Source organism: Marmota marmota, unplaced genomic scaffold, assembly GCF_001458135.2.
Source record: "Marmota marmota marmota unplaced genomic scaffold, marMar, whole genome shotgun sequence".
NCBI classification, from domain to species: domain Eukaryota; kingdom Metazoa; phylum Chordata; class Mammalia; order Rodentia; family Sciuridae; genus Marmota; species Marmota marmota.
The window spans coordinates 6,132,086-6,154,537 of NW_026000051.1; the positions used below are offsets into that span (position 1 = coordinate 6,132,086).

General features: G+C 37.4%; 1 protein-coding gene across 8 annotated transcripts in view; it reads right to left on the reverse strand.

Annotated features, from left to right (window-relative positions):
- The window catches only part of Gapvd1 (GTPase activating protein and VPS9 domains 1), a 60,730-nt gene that overhangs the window by 11,713 nt on the left and 26,565 nt on the right, over positions 1–22,452 (reverse strand). For 5 of the 8 annotated variants that reach the window (XM_015497588.2, XM_015497587.2, XM_048813048.1 and 2 more), the window contains 11 exons: positions 21,746–21,886; positions 20,255–20,389; positions 19,673–19,792; positions 15,877–15,954; positions 15,386–15,756; positions 11,151–11,238; positions 10,144–10,224; positions 5,792–5,914; positions 3,702–3,831; positions 977–1,086; positions 506–665 (listed from right to left, as the gene is read on the reverse strand). In XM_015497588.2, coding sequence (XP_015353074.1) covers positions 506–665; positions 977–1,086; positions 3,702–3,831; positions 5,792–5,914; positions 10,144–10,224; positions 11,151–11,238; positions 15,386–15,756; positions 15,877–15,954; positions 19,673–19,792; positions 20,255–20,389; positions 21,746–21,886 — 1,537 coding nt within the window. The remainder of the gene's footprint in view (positions 1–505; positions 666–976; positions 1,087–3,701; positions 3,832–5,791; positions 5,915–10,143; positions 10,225–11,150; positions 11,239–15,385; positions 15,757–15,876; positions 15,955–19,672; positions 19,793–20,254; positions 20,390–21,745; positions 21,887–22,452) is intronic. The other 3 variants (XM_048813050.1, XM_015497589.2, XM_048813049.1) reach the window with 1 other exon arrangement.

Here is a 22,452-nt window from a genome sequence, read left to right on the forward strand (position 1 = left end):
AATGGTGATGATTAAAAATAACAACAAAAAACAAGCTATACAAACTAGTTCGTTAAACACTCCCCACCAGCTATTTGCTTATGGTGTTAATGTGGAGCTCGTCCACTAGGACATGAGGCCTCCACACTGCCCATGCATCTCAGTTACACTCTTCCCCATAACCATCAGCTGGCAGCCAAAGAAAAATATACTACTACTTCTCTAGTCCACTAAAGTAGTATTTACTAATGTCCCTTTAAAAGAAAGTAATAAACTAGTTATCCTAGCCTCACAATCTAGACAAACCTCTTTACTGTTTTTGTGCAAAGCTGACATAAACTGCACTTCTCTATTAGGAAGAGCTGCTCATTTGTAACTACATTTCTGGAGTGTGTAGCTTAGAAATCTATATCCAGGTAAACATAGACATGCACTTGGTAGTAGGCCTAGACTGGTTTGTGAAACAAGGGCTAAAAAGAAAACACTTGCAGCTGAGAATGTCTGTTGAATGGGTTGGGTATGTTACCTGTAGTCCTCAGCAATGGATGCCAGCAGTTTCCTACATGTCCTATTATCAAAACGGCATACACAACGCATTGTTTCTTGAAGTTGAGCCATTAAGTTCTTATCTTGTAAATTAATTGCTTCAGCTATTTGAACTTTTAAGAAGCATACAATTTCATTATCTAAATAAAAAAATAAGAATTACATTACTATAGAGAATTTCCATGGGCTTACATATATACTGTCCCCAGCATTCGGGACATTAATTCTACTGTACCATTTATCACCAAAACTAAGCAGTAGTGCCACTGCCATTTAGAAAAAAAAAAAAATTGATAAACTATCAGTAATCAAAGTGCCCTTAAGTGACATGAAAACAAATGTGTTAAGTTGAACCATGGAATATTAATACAGCCAAAGAGTGAAATACTGGCAATTTCATTGGTTCAAACTGTAAATACAGAAGAAACTAAACTATCCAGAACCAACTTGCCTTCTGGGTCTGTATGGTCTGGTAATCCGTTCCTTGTTGAATGGGTTAACACTGGGAAGGCAACAGAGTCCGCAGAGCAAAGAGCAAGCCTCAGTTTCTTTTTTGCATCTCTGAATAATGGGTACAAAACACATTAATTTCTTTGTCCAGAATGGTCACTTCTTTTTTGGGGTGCTAGGAATCAAACCCAGGGCCTTGTACATACTAAGCATGTGCTCTACTACTGAGCTACCTCCTCACCCAGAAATGATCACATTTTATAAATATTTACTGTATGAGGGCTGGGATTGTGGCTCAGAGGTAGAGCGCTTCCTGAGCATGCAATCCTGGCACCACACAAAAATAAACAAAATAAAGGTATTATGTCCATCTATAGCCAAAAAAAAATTTAATTTACTTTATGAATAAATATGCTACTTCAGGATTCAAATATTTCAAATGTTTATTTTTATGTGGTGCTGAGGATTGAACCCAGCGCCTCACATGTGCTAGGTGAGTGCTCTACCACTGAGCCACAACCCCAGCCCCACAAGTGTGTGTGTGTGTGTGTGTGTACGTACACACACACACATTTATATATATATATTTTTGAGGGGGTGGTGGTGCTGGGGATTTAGCCCAGGGCCTTGGGCACAGGAGGCAAACACTCTACCAACTGAGCTATACGCCCAGCCCCCTAAAAAAATAATTTTAACTTACATCTCACTCTTGCTTGAAAGAACACACTTCTAATTACCTGAGGAACAAGGTTATAAAAGTGCTCTGGGCAAGGACCTCCCCATAGGGTCACCTGAATCAGTCAAACAAACCTTTTCTGACCTTCCATCACATGCTGAGTTTTACCTCAGGAACTCAGGAGAACCAGACAGCATATGTGCCAGAGAGGTCGCCAGCTCACCCCAGTACTCACACAAGAACACCTTCTATTGCATCTCTTGAAAAATTCTGGTCCTGCCACAATATAAATTTGCCCACTGACAAGAAACCCTTTTTATTGCTCTGTTGCTTGAGAGTTTTTGTATTGGATTCCTCTTAACTTCCAAATGCTGAACCACCTACTTCCACCCAGTAGCTGAGCCCGCCTCAGCTAGGGGCTACCCTCCACAGCAATGCAGCTCTCCCTAACGGGGAAGCATTGAGGCTCTCTTATTTGTTAGTGCCTATGGTCTTTTCTGGTCCTGTGGGTCACAGACCAGAATGTCTTCAAAATAACCAAATCTGCTATCTAGATAAAGGAGTTTGAACACCTTAGAGAAAGGCCAGAGAGTGTGCCTCCTCTGTAGGATGTCACTTGTCCACCTCATGCTAGCTCTGAGTCTTTCTCTACTGGATTTCTTCCTATAAAATGAGAAATTTAGATATCAAGATGAGGTAACATTCACCTCATTTGCCAAAAATATTATAAAATACATAATGGTAAAGTCACTTGATGAGTTTTAGAAAGTAATTCATGCTGGAAGGTAATTCTATCTGCTATTCCCCCAATTATACTGCAGGAAAAAAATATGGAAAGTTCCAAAAAGATCTGTTTTTTTTTCTTTTTTTGGTACTACAGATTAAATCCAGGGGCACTTAACCACTGAGCCGCATTCTCAGTCCTTTTAATTTTTTAAATTTTGAGACAGATTCTCACTAAGTTGCTTAGGGCCTCACTAAGTTGCTGAGGCTGGCTTTGAACTTGAGATCCTCTTGCCTCAGCCTTCTGAGCTGCTGGGATTACAGGTGTGTGCCACTGAACCCAGTAGCAAATTTTATTTACAAATATTTTTTGCATAAATATAATAATATATTATATTATTTTAATATATAAATATAATAATATAATATATAAATATAATAATATATATATTATTTTAAGGAAGAGTTTCCTTAAAATAACTGGGAGGAGGTAAATATGGAATAATACTGGTTATGTGTTGGTAACTGTTGGATCTGGATAATGGGTACATCATTGTATCTATTTGAAAATTTCTGGAATAAAAATATAAGCCAAGTGCAGTGTCATACATTTGTAATCCCAGCAAATCAGGAGAATAAGGCAGGAGGATCACGGGTGCAAGGCCAGCTTCAGCAACTTAAACTTAGTGAGAACCTGTCTCAAGGCATCCCTGAGTTCAATCCCCAGCACCAAAATTAAAAAAAAAAAAAAAAAGTAAAAGAGAGAGAGGTGGGGGTGGGGATGAGGGAGACATGGGACACGGGACTTTGCAAGTCCACAAGAGATAACTAGTGCTTTAAAGCTGAGGCTTCTTGTCTGAGGAAACCGAGGATCGCTATCAAAGAACCCTGAAGTCATTTTTTTTCTCAAGCCCTATTAGAAATAGAGGCCTGCCCACGTAATGAGGATGACGACAAAAAGAGAGGTTTACTGAGATAGTGAGTTGCTCCATCACTGTGTGCAGGGCGATTCCAAACTACCCATGCCCTCTCCTGATGTGAGCCACACACACTCACAGCTTTGCACAGGCAGGAGCACTGCAACTTGTTTTGTTTGCTTATGTGTTTTATGTGGGTATATGAGTCTTTTTTTTTTTTTAAATCTCTGAATTATTGCCTTTGATACATGACATCCAGAACTGAAGCAAGTCTTCTCAGTAACTATTTCATTCTTATCTGTTTCATAAATCTATTATTAAAATGACTTAATGAATCATTTGAATTGAATTGACTGCAATAATGATTAAAAGTCCAAACCCCAAAGTCCCAAATACTACAAAAGAAATACCTATAAGAAAAAGCTGAATCCTGAGGGTGGGCTGCTTGGCTCGCAGAGTCTGGGAGATCATCAGCTGAGATGTTCTGTAGTGTTTCATCCCGAGGAGAATCATGTGCACTTTCACCATCACCCATGACCTCTGGAGAACAAAACCCATCACCGAGAAAAGAATAGTTATATTAATTTGTAATATTCTGGTATTGGTACTAGTAGGTAATTCAGAGCAATTCAATCCTAAATTAGTAATATCTTAGAGTAAGAGTTCTTCAGAAGATAAAATAGAAAGAAGGAAAAACTCAAAACATTTGACCAAATGGTCAAAGCAACAATAATGTATCATGAGAGCAGATGCTGGGAATGGTTTTAATTCTTTTTTTTATTTAGTTGTAGATGGGAACACTTATCTTTTTTTTTTTTAATTTTTTATTCTAATTTGTTATATATGACATTACAATTCATATTACATATACAGAGCACAATTTTTTTTCATATCTCTGGTTGTATACAAAGTAACAATTATCTTTATATATATTTTTTTTTAATGTGGTGCTGAGGATAGAACCCAGTGCCTCATGCAAGCGCTCTACCACTGAGCTACAGCCTCAGCCATGGTTTTAAATTCTTATCACAATCCTAATCCGAAACAGTGAAAGTCTGAATTAATAAAGTTAATATTCCATAATCAAAATCACTGAACCACAAAACTCAAAATCTTCAAAAGTCATTTTACATAATAATTCACTTTAGAGACATGGACTCCTTCCCAGTCAAAAAAAAAATTGCTGGTTCTACATCCCTTTGTTGCACAATGGCTGAGGTGGACCAAGCGCATGGATCTCCAGACCTTCCCCCCACAGCCCTCTCACCACACCCAACAAAGAGCAAGAGGACTACCACAGAAAAGCCAGATCTGTGGGTCCCTCTACTTGTTCTGTTTTTAATTAGTCAATCAAGAATACAGATAAACAGGTGCTGGAGTTGTGGCTCAATGCTAGAGCACTTGCCTAGCATGTGTGAGGTACTGGGTTCAATTCTCAGCACTTTATATAAATAAATGAATAAAATAAAGGTCCATCCACATCTAAAAAAATTTTTTAAAAAATAGAATATAGGGGCTGGGGTTGTGGCTCAGCGGTAGAGAGCTCACCTAGCGCGTGCGGGGCCCTGTGTTCGATCCTCAGCACCACATAAAAATAAATAAATAAAAACAAAGGTATTGTGTCCAACTACAACTAAAAAGAAAAATAAATATTAAAAGAAAAGTTAAAAAAAATAGAACATAAACATACATAAAACATAAAATCAAAGGTAATAAAAAAATTCCTGAATATAAGGAAGATTCTGTGTTTTTATAGGAAAACATTCTTATTATTCAGAGAAAATTTCAAATGCTTCAGGAAAAAATGGAAAAACATATAGAAAAAATGTTAATAATTGTAATGTTTACATAGAAGGTATATGAATGTTCAGAATAGAAAAGTGGACATTCTCTTTTCCCATGACTCCCTCTCAGGCCCCTACAGTCTTTCTCAGAGCTAATTCATATTCCCAGTTTCCTGGAGATTCTTCTAAAAGATACTCCCAGCACACATAAGCATAAATGGGTGCAGACACTACTTAAGCTTTTATACACTTTTGTTTCCCTTTAATTTGAGGACTGTGTCATATTTTTCAGACAAATTATTCAATATTCTACTGTGAGAAAAACATAATCATTTAAAAAATAAGAACCAAGCAACAATGGATAACCTAAGAGAGTGCTGCCTCAGCTACCTGAAGAGAGATAACTGTATGAAATTACAGTTCTATAGGCAGTTGCAAAATAACCTCTTCCCTCCCGCTAAAGCATGCATCAGGTCACTCTGGGCAGTGACTCCAGGATTCATGGGATGATGACTCAGTCATCTGAACATCTGCACGTGCCCAGGCTTAGTGGGAGAGTACAGAGAGGGACATCAATTTAATCTGATTGGGTTATCAAGTTTGTAATTTTAAAATAGTATATTGATTCTCTAGCTATTTTTTTAAAGGGTACTTAAAAGATTTATCTTTATTACTATGGTAAAAATGACTGTTCAAATCTTTATCATGATTATCACCTGCATTTTCATAGTTTGCCATTGCTCCTTCACTGGGGCTGGTCCGTTTAATGGCATTCCGGTATTTGTCCAGAATATCCTCAGCAACCTGAGCTTGTGCAGTGAGCCTAGGGATGGGATCATCTGCAGGGGAAAGGAAGGTGAGAGAATTAGTTCCTTGGGTTTGTACTAGCGATGATGTTAGTAATGACACCAGTAGCACATCCCAAAGGCAGATTAGGAGGTCAGACTTAAAAAGAGCACATATCTCAATGTTAAGAGGCACCATGCAGCTGCCTGCTCATCCCATTTCTAGGTCTAAGAGCCTTGTCAAAGCAGAAAATTGGGAGGAGTCACTCCACCTTCTCATCATCACCAGAATTCTGCATGACAGTGACAAACTTCAGTGCAGACTGAATGGATAACAGGTTTCTAAAGGGCTTACACTGAAATCACTGTTAATAGCAATTCATGCTAACAAAACTTCCAAAGATGCACTTTTATATGCAGACTTCATTTAATCAAATATCTCTATGATGAACAAAAAAGAACTATTTAAACTTAAACTCTTTTTAATGATGAGATGTGCCTTTCTCTATTCTTTCTTCATGAATTAATTCCTTTCTACACCACATCTGAAAGTTATAGATATTCATATACTATCTCACTAGATCTCACCACGATAGTGCAATTGCTGGCACACAGCACTTTTGTGCATACCATGGTCAGCAACACTCAGAGAATCTAGACATCCTGAGAGAGTGCTGGAATGGTACCTGAATGCTCTGAGAAAAACTTAACATACCCACAAAACCACAGCTTTGTTTACCTATAGAACTGTTAGGCTGACAAAAAAAAAAAAAAATCAGCACATCAAAAGTGTTATCTTGGAGTCTTAGAAGTTATTCATTAATTGACTGGGCTGTCAAAGCAAAGAACTGCTATGATCTACAGGACAAAATAAAGTTTTATGGTAAAGTACAAACACCTGGGATAGAGCTAGGCCAATAGATAACCAACCATACCTACATTTAGTTAGAATCCCATTTTATTTATTTTTGGTTTTGGGGATTGAACCCAGGGTTGCTTAACCATTGAGCCACATCCCCAGCCTATTTTATTTTTTATGTTGAGACAAAGTCTTGCTAAGTTGCTTAGGACCTAAGTTGTGCCACTGCAACTGGCAGAATCCTTCTTTTACTAAGAAATTCTAAAATCATATCAAAATCATTAGATTTTTATACATATGCATATTAATAGTGGCTAAAAGGCTGAGGGTGCAGCTCAGTGGAAGAATGCTTGCTCAGCAATGTGCAAAGCCCTAAGTTCAATTCCCAGCAAGAGAGAGAGAGAGAGAGAGAGAGAGAGAGAGAGAGAGAGAGAGAAGTAGCTAATATTAGCAGCAGCTAACATTTATTGAGTGTTTACCATGTGCCAGAAACTGCACTAAGCACCTTAGGTGGGCTATCTCAATTAATCATCAAACAATCTTATAAAGAGGCACTATTATCACCCCATTTTACAGCAGAGCAAATCAAGGCACAGAAGTGAAGCAGCATGTTCGTAGCTTCTTCTTTTGTTTCTATGAAACAATAATTTGGTGTTCATGTCTCTGTAGAATTATATTCAACTATATAGAAAAAGAATTTCCAAAGTAATTTAATCATATTTAATTTCATGATGAGATCCCTAATAAAATTTTATCTTTTTAAAAATGTCAATTGATAGAACCTTTACTATTACAGAATCTTGTTTTGGAGGGGGAATACTTTTTGCTGATAGCTTTTGAGTGCTAATAAAGGCTCTGAAAAAGGGGCAATGTAATTTGGCTACACATAGTAAGAACCATAACCATGTTGTTTTAACCTATGTTTCTATTAACACCATTCTTAAAATTTTTAACCCAGGAAAATAATTAAAACAAAAATGCTATGTATACAAAGCAGTAAGGACGATTTTCATGGCTAAAAACTGGAAAATATTTATATATCCAATAGAGAATGTTTTACTATAGTAAAATCAGATTATTTTATTGTCAATAAAAATGATTCAAAAGCCAACTAGATCTGGTAGAAATTGAGAGTTCATAAAATGTCATGTGGTGGAAGAATACAAAGTTTCAAATATAATCTAATTCAATCATGAAAAAGCCACTATGTACAAACACAGAAAAAACATTGGAAGAGAATATGAGAAAAATAGTAGTTAGGGCAGCAGGATTACTGCCAGATTTGTTGAGAAATGTCCTTTTGTAAGATTTCTAATTAATTTAATAACTTTCAATGGGTCATTAATTAAGACTGGGTAAAAATTTGGGGGGGGGGTTACTGGGGACTGAACTCAGGGGCACTTGGCCGCTGAGCCACATCCCCAGCCCTATTTTGTATTTTATTTAGAGACAGGGTCTCACTGAGTTGCTTAGTGCCTCACCATTGCTGAGGCTGGCTTTGAACTTGTGATTCAGCCTGTCTTAACTCCTGTCTCAGCCTCCCGAGCCGCTGGGATTAGAGGTGTGTGCCACTGCGCCTGGCAGGACTAGGTAGAAATTTTTACACCCACAGGGAAGCTTAACTACTTGAGTCGAACCTAAAGAAAATGAATCACTATATTTAAAAAAAAAAAACAAAAAACAACAACAACAAAAAAACACTTATTCTACCTACTTAGCTTCTAGTGTCAATACCAAGAATTAAAAACATATGCCAAAAGGCCCAATAATTTATAATTTCACCAGTTATTAATTATTTTTGCACCCAGGGCCTTGCACATGCTAGGCAAGTGCTCCACCACTGAGCTACACCAAAGTTATTAATTTTAAAAATTAAATATTAAAGTAATTTTACCCAAAATAGTTCAGTTTGTATGTACTGGTGTTCTTCTAACACTAAGAACTAGGAAATGGAAAACGTACATAAATACCTTGCCAAAAAGACAATCTCTTTCTCTTTCCAACCAGACTGACAAGTCCCTATGAACCAGGGTCCTATGCGATTTGACTGAATACCCACAACATGTAACACAGTGCCTGGCATGAGTCAGATGATCAACAAGTATTTGCTGATTAAATAAGACAAGCTGGGCTGCTCTCAACAGGGAACTGTGGCCTGAACACCCTTTCTTACAGGGAAGTCACCATACCCAATAAAGAAGGTATGCTTTATTTGCTATGCCAGGACATGGAGATATAGCTAAATATACAAAACTAGGTACTAGAACTATAAGCATTAAAATGGGATGCTACCTGTACCATACTGATCTCTTTGAGGAGGCTGTTCTTTTGAGCTTTATCCCATTTTTTAATTATAAATCTTCATTTTACACTGGGCACCAAAGCAAACATGTGATCCCAGCTATGTGGAAGGCTGAGGCAGGAGGAAAACAAGTTCAGCAACTTAACGAGACCTTATTTCAAAATAAAAAAGTAGAAAGGGCTGGAGATGTAGCTCAATGGTAGAGCACCCCTGGGTTCAATCCCCAGCACCACAAAAAATAAATAAAAATTAAAAAAAAAATCTTCATTTAAACTATAGTAGGACAGTAGGATAACTTATTTTAAAATCAAAATTAGGGGAAAAAAAGAGGTGAGAAATGAACTTCCTTCTAGGTGCTCTATAGCATTTAGGAAACAATACCTAGTTATCAAATTCAAGGTTGGGTCATTAATACTACCTCTCAAACTCTTTTCTTTTAGGGTACTTATTTATAATGGGCCAACAAAAAGGTGCAGGAATACAAATGCTGGATACAGTAAAAACCCAATCCCTAGTTGTATTTTCCTTGGGTCAGATAGCAATGTTAGAATGGCTCAAGCTGTAAAAAATTAGTAAAGTTTTAAATCTTTTATTATAATAGTTGACATTTATGATACTGTTTGAACACTTTATCATGGGGGAAAAAAAAGGAAATGATTAGGTGAAAGAGAATTTCACTGTGCTCCTGAATAGACAAGAACAAACTGTAGATGGAAATAAATTTAGAATTCTATGATCATTGTTAGAGAAAATTACTCAATCAATGATCTAAAGGTCTGGCATGCACAGTACAATTGTCACCACTCTCCCATAGGCACTATGCCATCAACCCACTAGACGGCGAGCTGTGGAGGGTGCCCAGAGGCTCAGGATCAGGGCCCTCGTCATAAACGTAAGTTATGACAATGAGGATGAGGATGGTGGTGGCGGTCTGCAGGAAGAGCACACTGAGATTCACTGTGGCCACCAACTGGAAACCACAGGGCTATGAAGAACACACTCCCCACCGTGCACACACAGACACACTCTTCTAAAAAGGCAACACTATGGCACCCAAGAAAAAGTGTTATGAAATATGTGCTCTGGGAATGAAGGAGCCAGGAAGTCCATGGGTCTACAAACCTGTGAGTGTTGAGAATCTGTCAGGCCCCAGATCATCTTTGTCTTTTTCTTGTTTTTCTTTCTTTCTAAATGGTATAGGAGCTGGAAATTAAATAAAGTCAGTAGTGTGACATATAACATACTGCACTACTTGGAAGTTAACTGGTGTGCCAACATTTCTAAGTGAAAGGAGGAGGAAAAGTTTAAAAGCTAAAAAATTCCCAAGCGTCGGCTGATAATCATTCTTAAAAAATAGCCCTGAAGGTTCTTAAAGAAGCTTTCAGAATCTCCCTAGAGTCATCCACCATAAGAAGAATAATTTAGGCGGGATCATGGGGACTAGATCAAAACCACTGCCTCTTAACCTCTCCGCAAATCAGCACAGTCAAAAACTCTTGCTTCATTCTTTCTTCCCCACCAAGTGGGCTTGAGTATGGCATGGAAGCAGCTCTCCTCAGTGCCTAGGTGCCACAGCACTGGGAGAGGCCTATGGAAGAGGTTCCTAGCTGCTGCTGATCTCTCCTTTCAAGAAGAGAGGTTTTTTGCCAACTCAAATGATGCCAGGATATTCACACAAAAAAAGAAAACAATATTATACAACTACCTTCCAAAATAAACACTGCATAATACTTAGGGTATAAACATTTTCAATGAACACAGACATAAAAAGCTTAAATTTGTTCCAGGACTACAAAAGATGAATTTTCAATATTAAATTACCAATGGCATTCATTTTCCTGCAATAAATGATAGCAATACATTTGTCAACAGTCCAACATGTTTAACTTCAACAACATATGACCAGCATGACTTCCATTTATGAAACCACTACCATTTTCCTGCAAAGAATATTTCTAATCTCTGCCTTAGCATTCTTCTGAGTGAACCCATTTCCTACACTCGCAAAACAGCTAGAAACTTAGGCCCATGAAGCCTCACAGAGGAGTTGAGATATTGGCTCTCCAAGAGAGATTTTGGGGTTTTGTTTCTTCTTGCTAATACAGTATTCTAAAATTTTATAATATTACCTTTAGGCATGGCTGAAACAAAACGTTTTCTCCACCAAGGTCTGTTCCTGTCTGACTTCTCGTCATCGCTATCTTTGCGTTCTTCAATCTGCAGAAAAAGTTTAATGCTTTATTTGGTGTTGATACCTATGGATAAGTTACTATAAAAAAGATTTCAGAAAGTCTATGAAATACAAACACCAGGCCTATGTGCCTTAAAGCAAAACTGTTCGTATTGCCATGTAGGTAAATTCTGGAACATGGAAGTTACCTCTCAAGCACTAGACTGTGATCTGCTTGAGGGTTTATCTCATTACTGTTAGTTAACTAGAAGCTTAAGGAAGAGCCTGATATAGAGTAGGAACTCCAAAAATACTTATGGAGGGCTGGGAATGTGGCTCAGTGGTAGAATATATACTTTGTATGTGTGAGACTCTGGATTCAATCCCTAACACACACACAACACACACACACAATAAACAACAACAACAACAAAAAAAAAAACTGATGGATAAGTAAACACAGCTTAAATAAATTCTAGAGGGGTAGTAGAGATGGTGGAAGTAATAGTATTAATAATAAAACCAGGTGTGAACTGTGTGCAAAAAAATAGATATTATCTCATTTAATCCTCACAGTAGTCTTAGAGACAGGCCATATTATTAGGGCTTTTTATAAATGAGAAATACATAGCTAAATGAGATTATCTCCCTATCTTCCCCAAGTTACACAGTCTGCATGAGGACAGCTAAGACTCAAACTTAGAACTAACGGACTTCAAAAAAATCCAGATTTGAGCTGGACATGGTAGTGCATGCCTGTAATCCCAGCAACTCAGGAGGCTGAGGCAGAGGCAGGAGGATCTCAAGTTCAAGTCCAGTCTTAACAACTTAATGAGACCCTGTCTCAAATTTTATTTATTTATTTATGTATTTTTGGTGCTGGGTATTGAACCCAGGGATGCTCTGCCACTGAGCTACAACCCCAGCTCTTTTCATTTTTTTTGAGACAATGGTCTCACTAAATTTCTTAGGACCTGAATTGCTGAGGCTGGCCTTGAACTTGTGATCCTTCTGCCTCAGCATTCCCAGTCCTGGGATTATAGGTGTGCACCACTGAGCCTGGCTCAAAATTTAAAAGAAAGACTGGGGATATAGTTAATGGTAAAGGGGCTGGGGATGTGGCTCAAGCGGTAGCGCGCTCGCTTGGCATGCGTGCGGCCCGGGTTCGATCCTCAGCACCACATACAAAGATGTTGTGTCCGCCGAGAACTAAAAAATAAATATAAAAAAATAAATAAATAAATAAAATAAAAATAGTTAATGGTAAAGCACCCCTTAATTCAATCCCTGGTATGCTCCCCACCCATCAAAAAAGTCCTGGTTCTGATCACCATTATACAGAGTTATATTTAATTTTGTCATGTCAAAGAGAAAGGACTATAATTCCTTCACTAGCCTATGGTGTGACCTCACACAAATCTCTTAAATTTCTTTTCCTCACCTATAAAACTGGGGTTGAAAATACTTTCTCCAAGGGCATCTATGTGAATAGAGAATCAGACCCTAAGCAGAGAAATAGGGGCCTCTGTGCCAGGGAGAAGTTAGCAATAGTGATGGGAAATTAAATACATATAAGGCAGACTGATCAAATAAGTACATGAATAAAGAATAAGAATAGCAGGGTTCTGGATTGGGGCTGGGATTGTAGCTCAGTGGCAGAGCATCTGCCTAGCACATGTGAGGCACTGGATTCAATCCTTAGCAACACATAAAATAAACAAATAAAATAAAGGCATTCTGTCCATCTACAACAACAACGAAAAATTAAAAAAAAAAAGAATAGCAGGGTTCTCACTATTGAAGAATGGAGTTATAAGCATGGAAGGAAAAAGATAAATGAATACACAGGTAAATGTGTAGATAGACAGACATACACACACACACACACGCACACACATACTCTCTCTCTCTCTCTCTCCCCACACCCTTTACCTAGCTTTGTCCAATGAGAGGTCCAGGGAACAGCAACATCTCTATAGAAATGGATGCTGATTGATCTCAATTTCTAAAAACTATTTTTCACTAAAAAGAACCAGGGCTCCTTGGAGAAATTACTGATTTCAGGACTAGAGCCGTCAAAGTACAATATAAGCTTGTAACATCTCATGCCAGGAAGCAAAAACAGAAACAAACTTAAAAAATGATGGAGACAAGTCAAAAGAACCCTGGAGTAGGCATGGTGGCGCACACCTATAAGTCCAGCAGCTCAGGAGGTTGAGACAGGAGGATCCCGGGTTCAAAGCCAGTCTCAGTAATTAAGCCAGGCACTAAGCAACTCAGTGAGACCCTGTCTCTAAATGAAATACAAAATAGGGCTGGGGATATGACTCAATGGTCGAGTGCCCCTAAGTTTAATCCCCGGTACCCCCCTCCCCAAGAAAAAAAGAAAAGAAAAAGAACCCTGAAACCAGCTTGAAAGGTTTCTAACTAGCCAAATAGGGACAACTGGGCTTCAAAAATAAACAACACTAATAAACCCACTGACCACAAGAAAGAACCAGAAGACCATAAATATAATCGTAAGTATACAAATTTAAAATTTTTATAAATAGGATAGTTACATTTTTTCAAAGTGCCTCCCCCAAAATACTCATTCATTACAAAGGAAACAGAGCAACTTTCCAAGAGGTAAACCTTGGCAGATACCACCTTCAACAAATGATCCAAACGAACAAATTAAAACTGTGTACTCCTTAATTGGATGCAATGAAAAGAATGCAGTGACACCTTAGTGATAAGATTGCTAAAATAAATAAATAAATAAATAAATGAACTAAATTTAATTATGAGAAAACATCAAATTCAAACTAAGGGACATTTTAGAAAAGAATTGGCCTGTAAGTTTCAAGAGGATCAAGGTCATAAAAGTCAAGGAAAAACTGAAGAACTATTGTAGATTCAAAGAAACTAAAAAGGCATGACAACTAAAAGCAATGTGTCATTCTGAATCAGGTCCTTTTACAACAAATAACTGGAGACACACAAACAGGGATGTGAAAATTAAATGGTAGTCATGTATCAGCATTCATCTCCTAATGTTTATGGTTGTTTTATGATGTGTAGAAGAATGTACTTATTTGTAGCAAACTTATTCTAAAGTTTTCAGAGGTGAGGGAGAATCAGGTTAGCTTCGAACTTACGCTCAAAAGGGGAAGAAGTGTTCTTTTGTTGTACATCCAATGTTTGTGTAACTTTACAATTATTTCAAAATTTAAAAATCATACTGCTAGGTGTGGTGGTGCGCATCTGTAATCCCAGAAGCTCAGGAGGCTGAGGCAGGAGGATCACAAGTTAAGGCCAGTCTCAGCAACTTAGCCAGACCCTTTTTAAAAAGAAAAAAAGGGGGTGGGGGGATGGGGGTTCTGAGATTGTGGCTCAGTGGTAGAGCACTTGCCTAGCATGTGCAAGGCACTGGGTTCGATCCTCAGCACCACATAAAAATATATAAATAAATAAAAGTTATTATGTCTATCGACCGATAGCTAAAAAAATATTTAAGGGACTGGGATTGTGGCTCAGTGGTAGAGTGCTCGCCTACCATGCATGAAGCACTGGGTTTGATCCTCAGCACCACATAAATGTAAATAAAGATATTGTGTCCACCTAAAACTAAAAAACAAATATTAAAAAAAAATTAAAGGGCTGGGGATGTGGCTCAAGCGGTAACGCGCTCGCCTGGCATGCGTGCGGCCCAGGTTCGATCCTCAGCACCACATACAAATAAAGATGTTGTGTCCGCCAAAAACTAAAAAATAAATAGTAAAAAAATTCTCTCTCTCTCTAAAAAAAAAAAAAAATTAAAAAAAGAAAAAGGGATGGGGATGTGGCTTAGTGATAAAGCGCCTCTAGGTTCAATCCCTAGTAACAAGAAAAAAAAAAAAATCATACCTCATTTAGCCATCTCAGAGGGATACTGTGAGTTTTAAATGAAATTAGATACAAAAACTGCCTGGAGAAAAGTGAAGAATTATAAAAATACAAGATAGTATTATTATAAAACCAAAGCTATACAAATTTCCTATGGGTTGTGGCAATGGTCATACTAGTCTAACAGCTCATCTTTAGTGAGTATTACAGTCTATCCTTAATTTGGGAGTTACATATTCATGTTCATTTCAGAAATCTAGAGAAACTGGCAGGCAGAACTCTGAGCCGAGCACAATCAGCAAACTCTACATGGCTGTGTTCCCATACCTCTCCTCTTGAAGAGTCCTTACTCGGGGACGACGATGATGAGTGAGGTGCAGCCACCAAAGAAGTAGCACCAATGGCTGCAGCTGGAGGGAGTTCTCGCTCTTCATTCCCTGGACGACGGTTCCAGCTGGGGTCACTCATGGGTCTCCGGACAGAAGATACTATATCAGAGCTCCTGCTTCGAACTAGTCTCTCAGGGTAAGAATGCCTTTGTTTAAAAGCCTCCATTTCAGCTAGAGTTAACATGTGGGAACCAAAGTTGGGCAACCTGGCCTCATTTCCTCCCACTGCTCCTTCCAGGATCGGGGGGTCTGGGGGTGGATGTGATGGCCTGGCATAGTGAACCTTTGGCCTTACTACAGCAGAAGCCCCTGCAACACAGCAAAAAAGCTTTGCAGTCAAGACACAACCAATTCAATAAAGGCATTACCAAAAGAGTCTGGTTTCTTTCTTCTATGACAAGAGTCCAGAAGTTCCTTTCATTAGTTTACCTTCATGTGAAGACAGAGGATCAAACATGGCGAGCAGAGACTCTGCCTGAGAAGGAGGAGAGGTCAGCTGGTGGGCGCCTGGAACAAGAGGGCAAACTGTGAGACCACACTAGAAATCAGAGGGCTTCAATACATGAGTGAGTGGTCTAGTGTTCTTTATAGTTTTCTTTTTTTTTTTTAAACAAATTTTATTTTTATATGACAATGGAATGCATTACAATTCCTATTACACATATAGAGCACAATTTTTCATATCTCTGGTTGTATACAAAGTATATTCACATCAATTCGTGTCTTCATTCATGTACTTTGGATAATAATGTTTATCCATTCCACCATCATTTCTAACCCCATGCCCCCTCCCTTCCCCTCTCATCCCTCTGCCCTATCTAGAGTTCATCTATGCCTCCCATGCTACCTCTCCTTACCCTACTATGAATCATTCAGCATTTGGCTATTTTTTAAAAATTTTTTTAATTTTATTTATTTTTTATGTGGTACTGAGGATCGAACCCAGCGCCTTGCACATGCAAGGGGCTGGGTTCGATCCTCGTACCTCATAAAAATAAATAAATAAAATAAAGGTATTATGTCCAACTGCAACTAAAAAAATTTTTTTTAAAAATTGAGGGTCACACCAGAAAAAAATGAAATTCTGATTATTTCAAATTCATTTCATTTTCATCTTCACACATAGATATTCATTACTTTAAGGTTTCTAGAATACATGTGCCTATTAATTCTAATGACCCAATGCTACTATGGTTAATACAGACAGCACAGGCCCAGAGACCTAAATTATTACACTGAGACTTACCTTCCCCCCTAGAAAAATAGGGAAATATTATCTATAGAAGATATATAAAAAAAGAATGGTAAAATTTGAAATCCTAATATTGCTCTCTGCAAATGATTTATTGATTTTATTAATGCATCTAAATATACCCATTAAATGGTAACATCAACTACCTTTCAAAATAAAAAATAACTATTTTCCAAAGTAATGAGAAGAATGGCACTGTTTAACATTTTTGAAAATTTCTTTAATGCATGGTTTAACAGAACCCAGTTGAATTCTCATATCTGCTTTGTTTGCTTTCTTTTAGGTGTAGCATTAGGGATTGAACTCTGGAACAGTCTACATCTGGGCTAGAGCTCCAGTGCCCCCAATCACCCCCGCTCTTTTTCTTTTTGAGACGGGGTATTACCAAGTTGCCCAGGCTGATCTTGAACTTGCAATCCTCCTGCCTCAGCCTCCCAAGTTACTGGGATTAAAGGTACACAACACCAGCATTTGAATCTTTGCTTTCAATGTGTTCGGTATGTGTTTTTGGTTGTAGTATATAAGAAAAAAACTCTGACTTCACACAGATATGTAGTTGGAAAAGGGATGATTTTTTTTTTTTTAATTGCAGTTCTGGGGGGATCAAATCAGGGCCTTCCTGGCACATGTTAGGTAAATGCTCAACCACTGAACTACGATCCCCTGCATAAGATGATATATTAAATTGTGGATATTCTTTGATACTCTACCAAATCTTGAAAAGGGGTAGTTTTTTAAAAACCAGCTACAAGGTGGAAACTGAAATCAAATCAGTAAACTTTTATTCTCTATTACATTAAAGTTAACTGGTTTGTCTTATACTTTGAATGGATCTTGTAACTATGCATAATTTTACAAGCTCGTGAGTTGATCCTTTAGAAAATACTTTTTTAATAAGTTACATAGATCTTCCAAATGCTGACATATTTCACCATGTAATATAAAAAGACATTGGTATAACCTCCAATCTCACCAAAAAGAATTTAAATAACAATGCTGTCAAACTCATGAAAGTGTATATAGGTTTCCAAAATTCTTAATTTTTATCTGTTTGAATTTTACCATTGGTACAAACTATACTAGTAATTTTCCTTGAAGTTAACAGGCTCACTTTGTTAATTTTCCAAAAAATGTTTGCTGAGTATATATTCATAAAACCACAGTTTGTCAGTTACTCAAGTAAAAATGTTTTTTCAAGAAAAATAAAACAACTGGCTGTTAAACTAACAGCTCAATCATATAAGTGCTCTTCCTTAAGACATCATATTTCAGAATGCAGCATTATAGGTATTTCTATTTCTTCACACAGAATATTAAAAAGATGTGTATTCACGGGTTGAAATGTAATGAAATAATATTTACTGCCAGGTGAGGGGGTGCATGCCTGTAATCCCAGCAACTCAGAAGGTTGAGGCAGGAGGATCACAAATTTGAGACAAACTTCAGCAATTTGGCAAGACACTGTTTCACAATAAAAAGAGCTAGGGATATAGCTAAGTGCTAGAGCATTTGCCTAGCATGTGTGAGGCCCTGGGTTCAATCCCCAGTACCAAAGGGGAAAAGAGAGAGAGAGAGAAAAAGAACAAGCACAACAACAGTATATATAATTTGCTTCATTCAAAGACATCCATGATCAAAACTTCCCTTACTTGTAACTGTGAGTGAAGAATTCATGGTGCTGATATGGTTTGGTGCCCTTATTTCTTGCTAAGGCCCCAGCAAATTTTATCCACCTTTGCTTGTGTGCCACCAGTGCAAATAGCAACACCATGAAAAAGGACAATAAATTTTTTTAATTTTTTTTTTTTTTTAGTTGTAGATGGACATAATACCTTTAGTTTTTATTTTTACATGCTTCAGGGATCGAACCCAGTGCCTCGTGAATGCTAGGCAAGTGCCGTACCACTGAGCCACAACCCCAGCCCCAGGACAATAAACTTTAATAAATAGTTTTGACCTCATATTCCCCTATTCTCAAAAGAGTCTTAAAGACTGTCAGTTGTCCACTTTGAGACTGCCGCTTTAGAACTATGGTTCTCAACTGGTGGCTATTTTTTTCCCCAAAGGGATCATTTAGCAATGACTGGAGATAATTTTGGTTGTCATGAGTCTGGAGGGTGGCAGGCATGAACTACTGGAAGAGGTCAGGGATGCTTCAAATAATCCTATAACATGCAGGACAGGCTATCACAACAAAGAATTATCTGGCCCAAAATGTCAACAGTGTTGAGGTTTAAAAAGACCTGGGTTAGAAGTACTAGAGGTACAGTTCAGTGACAATGTGCTTGCCTGGACTGTGCAAAGCCCTGAGTTCAATCCCCAGCACCAAGAAAACAAAGCAAAAAACAATTCCAATTTAGAACAAGTGTAAAGAAAGAAAAGCTACTTCAAAACCCACAGTCCCACATATAAAACCACTGCTAGCATTCTGGTACTTCTTCCCAGTTCTTTTTCTATGCATATAGGTTTTCTTACCCCTACCCTGGAAAGGCTCAAATATGCAGAGTTTTTAATGCTTTACTACTTTAATTATAAAATTCTATAAAATATTTTCCCTGTAATATTATATTCAAGGTATTTCTCTAAGTTATTTCATATTCTTTAAGAGCATCTTAAAAACATCTGCATAAATTTTAATTAGTGGTTACTTAAAAATTCACTTAGGCATTCTGTTTTTCAATTATTGGTTACCATTTTCTACCAATATAAATGTTATAAAGGCCATCTTTGTGCATAAGAACTCTCCTTCTCCACATATGGAATTATTTTCTCATGACAGATTTCTAGAAGTAGACTAACCAGACAAAATTTAGAATACAAACACTGTAAGTCTTAAGTACATATTGACAAATTATGCCCTAAAGTGCTATACCAATTGGTATTATGACCAGCAATGTGGAAGAATGCTAGTTTCGACTACACATGAGATCGAAAGAAAATTTTTAAAAAGTCATTCTCATTTCCCCTTCTTACCATGAGTTATTTCATCCATGTCTGGACTAGTGACAGAATCTTTACCCCCAAAATCAGAGCTACACTCAGATCTTAGGTCTTCAATCTTATTAGGAATATCCTCAGAGGTTGCACTTATACCTTTAAGAAAAAAACAGTAAAAAATAAACATCACGAAGGACAAAATAGCCACACAAAAAATATTTATAAAGTTTAAAGAAATGTAAACATTCTCAATTTATGTATGTCCCAGGTGTATACATGTGAGTTATTTAGAATTTATCCTTTATTATACCATTGCTCAAATATACTTATCTTGCTTTATACAGCATAATTAGAATTATCCTATGGTATCTAAATACTGTAGCAGAGGCTACCAAGAATGGAAACAGTTGTATAGGGATCATTTGCCAATTACTTCAACAGGCTCTAAAAGCCATTAAATTTTCAAAGATTAAAGGAGCCACAGAAATCACTTGGTTTCCTGGAAATTACTCAGCTCTCAAATAAAACATCTCTCTTTGGCATCAACCTTACAAAGGGGGGCGGGGGGAGATAACACCTTCTAATTCCTAGACCGACCTTAAAACAAGACAGACATACCCGACACGACACTGAGGCCTGGTGTGCTGGGGCGGGAACTGACCTCCCTGACATCTGTATCATCAGATGTGCTGCCCAGTCCAGAACAGCTCTCCAGCTCTTGTAGGCGCTCCTCCTGCTTTAGGTCCGGGGCCTCTAAGCAAAAAACAGAAGCCACATCAGTGATTCTGTCAACATGCCACAATTTCAGCTTTTGTGACCTAGATAAACAAAGCTCACCAGGTATGAATGAAATCAGTATAAATAGCTTTCTAAGCATAGGCAAGTTAGCAAACTAGTTAGATTAAGTGTTAAAGAAGTTACAGTTGTGATTTCATCCCAATGTAAGTCAGTTTGTTGGGTTTCTAGATCACTATTATACAGTATGCTCTTGGTTAATATGTAAAGTGGAAAAGAATATATGGAATAGCTTAGCAGTAAATCAACCAGCTCCTAAAAATGAACTTGTACTTAGATGGATACTTGATAGATGATGAGCTAATCCTACTGTCTTGCACTCATCTCCTAACAAGGTTAGCATGTCTGAATGCTTTAGTATAGCATTATAAAACATATCAGGATCACTTAATCATTCTTACACCAAATAAATCAAACAGAATGTAATGCAGAAATAGTTACTTATATTTGCATTCTGTAATTGACATTTAGTTGAAGGTAAAGATTTGTCTTCAAAATCAGAAAAAAGTAAGACTGTAATACATACGTAAGAAAAAAGAAAAGTGCAAAATACTTTATATATATTTATAAAAAAACCCTACACAGAAGAATGAATTCTTAGGAACACAGTGCTTCGACTTTAATTTATGTATTTTAAACTACATTAAACATCTTTTAAAGGGTAAAATGTTCCCCTAAGATAAACCTAGGCATGCTCACCAGGAAGTCAACCACTCAGGACCTGAACTATGTTGCTACTCTTACCTTGGGATAAGTTGGTGGGAGACACTAAACTCTGTGACCCATTTAGAACCCTAATGAGTTACAAACAATTGCTTCCAAAATAACTGAACACAGAAAGCACCTTTCATCTTAGTCTGTACTATCCAACAATGTGTCTTTTCTTTTTTAAAAAAATATTTTATTTTAGTTGTAGTTGGACACAATACGTTTATTTTTATTTATTTATTTTTTTTATGCGGTGCTGAGGATCAAACCCAGGACCTTGCATGTGCTAAGCGAGCGCTCTACCACTGAGCCCCAGCCCCAGCCCCATGTCTTTCTTTCTTTTTTTTTCAGCTTACTACAGTGTCTTTATTTATTTACTTTGTTTTAAATAAATGACAGTGGAATGCATTACAATTTATATTACACATACAGAGCACAATTTCCATGTCTTTTCTTAATGGGAGGAAAAAACTCTAATTTTCCATTTGAAATTCTTAGCAACGTGATTACTTGTCAAGTGTACATTTGACATAACATAGAAATTAGGAAACCTTATATTTAAAACTTCTGTGCAAATGAAAAAGCAAACAATGATAGCCTACTAACCTGAGTCACTTGGTAGTACCTCTACACTCCAAGCTTCACTTGTTGTCTCTGAGATGGTAGAACCAGTGCAGGGGTCAAGAAGTACTGACCCTGAACCTGGGAGGCACAGCAAACTGCCTAACATGTTCTCCGCGGCTGCACCTGTGTGATCAGTAGAGAGCAAAGTATGAAGAGAGATCTTATAAGAGGCAGTGATGCTGGGGGAAGGAAAAATATTAAGCAAGCAAACTTTATTTTCTACCCACAAAAAAGAAGCCAAGATGAGAGTGATTTCAGTTGGGCATACTTCTAACAACACAAAGTTCCTATTTTAGTCACAACGGCACAAACTCCTATTCATCAGATTCCTCCTGCTCAGCCTTGATCCTCCACAGAGAAAACAAATTTGTATTTCAGCAAATTTTATATGTGTCCTAAATTGCTTTCTAAAATTTATAGTCCTACAGGGATTACAAACACTCAAACAAATAGATTTAACCACAGAAAGTTATACTGGCCCAATATGGTTTCTTCTGGCACACTAGTCACATATTCAGAGCAATAAAATATATTTGCAGAAAAATACACAGCTCCTTTATACTACTCACTCAACTTCAAATATAGCTCATTGCTCAAATACTGCCAAGAATAATACTACTTTGGCATCTGGAACAAAGTAGTGCAAAACTAAATAAGAAATCTATTTACACTATTTAGGAATACAAATA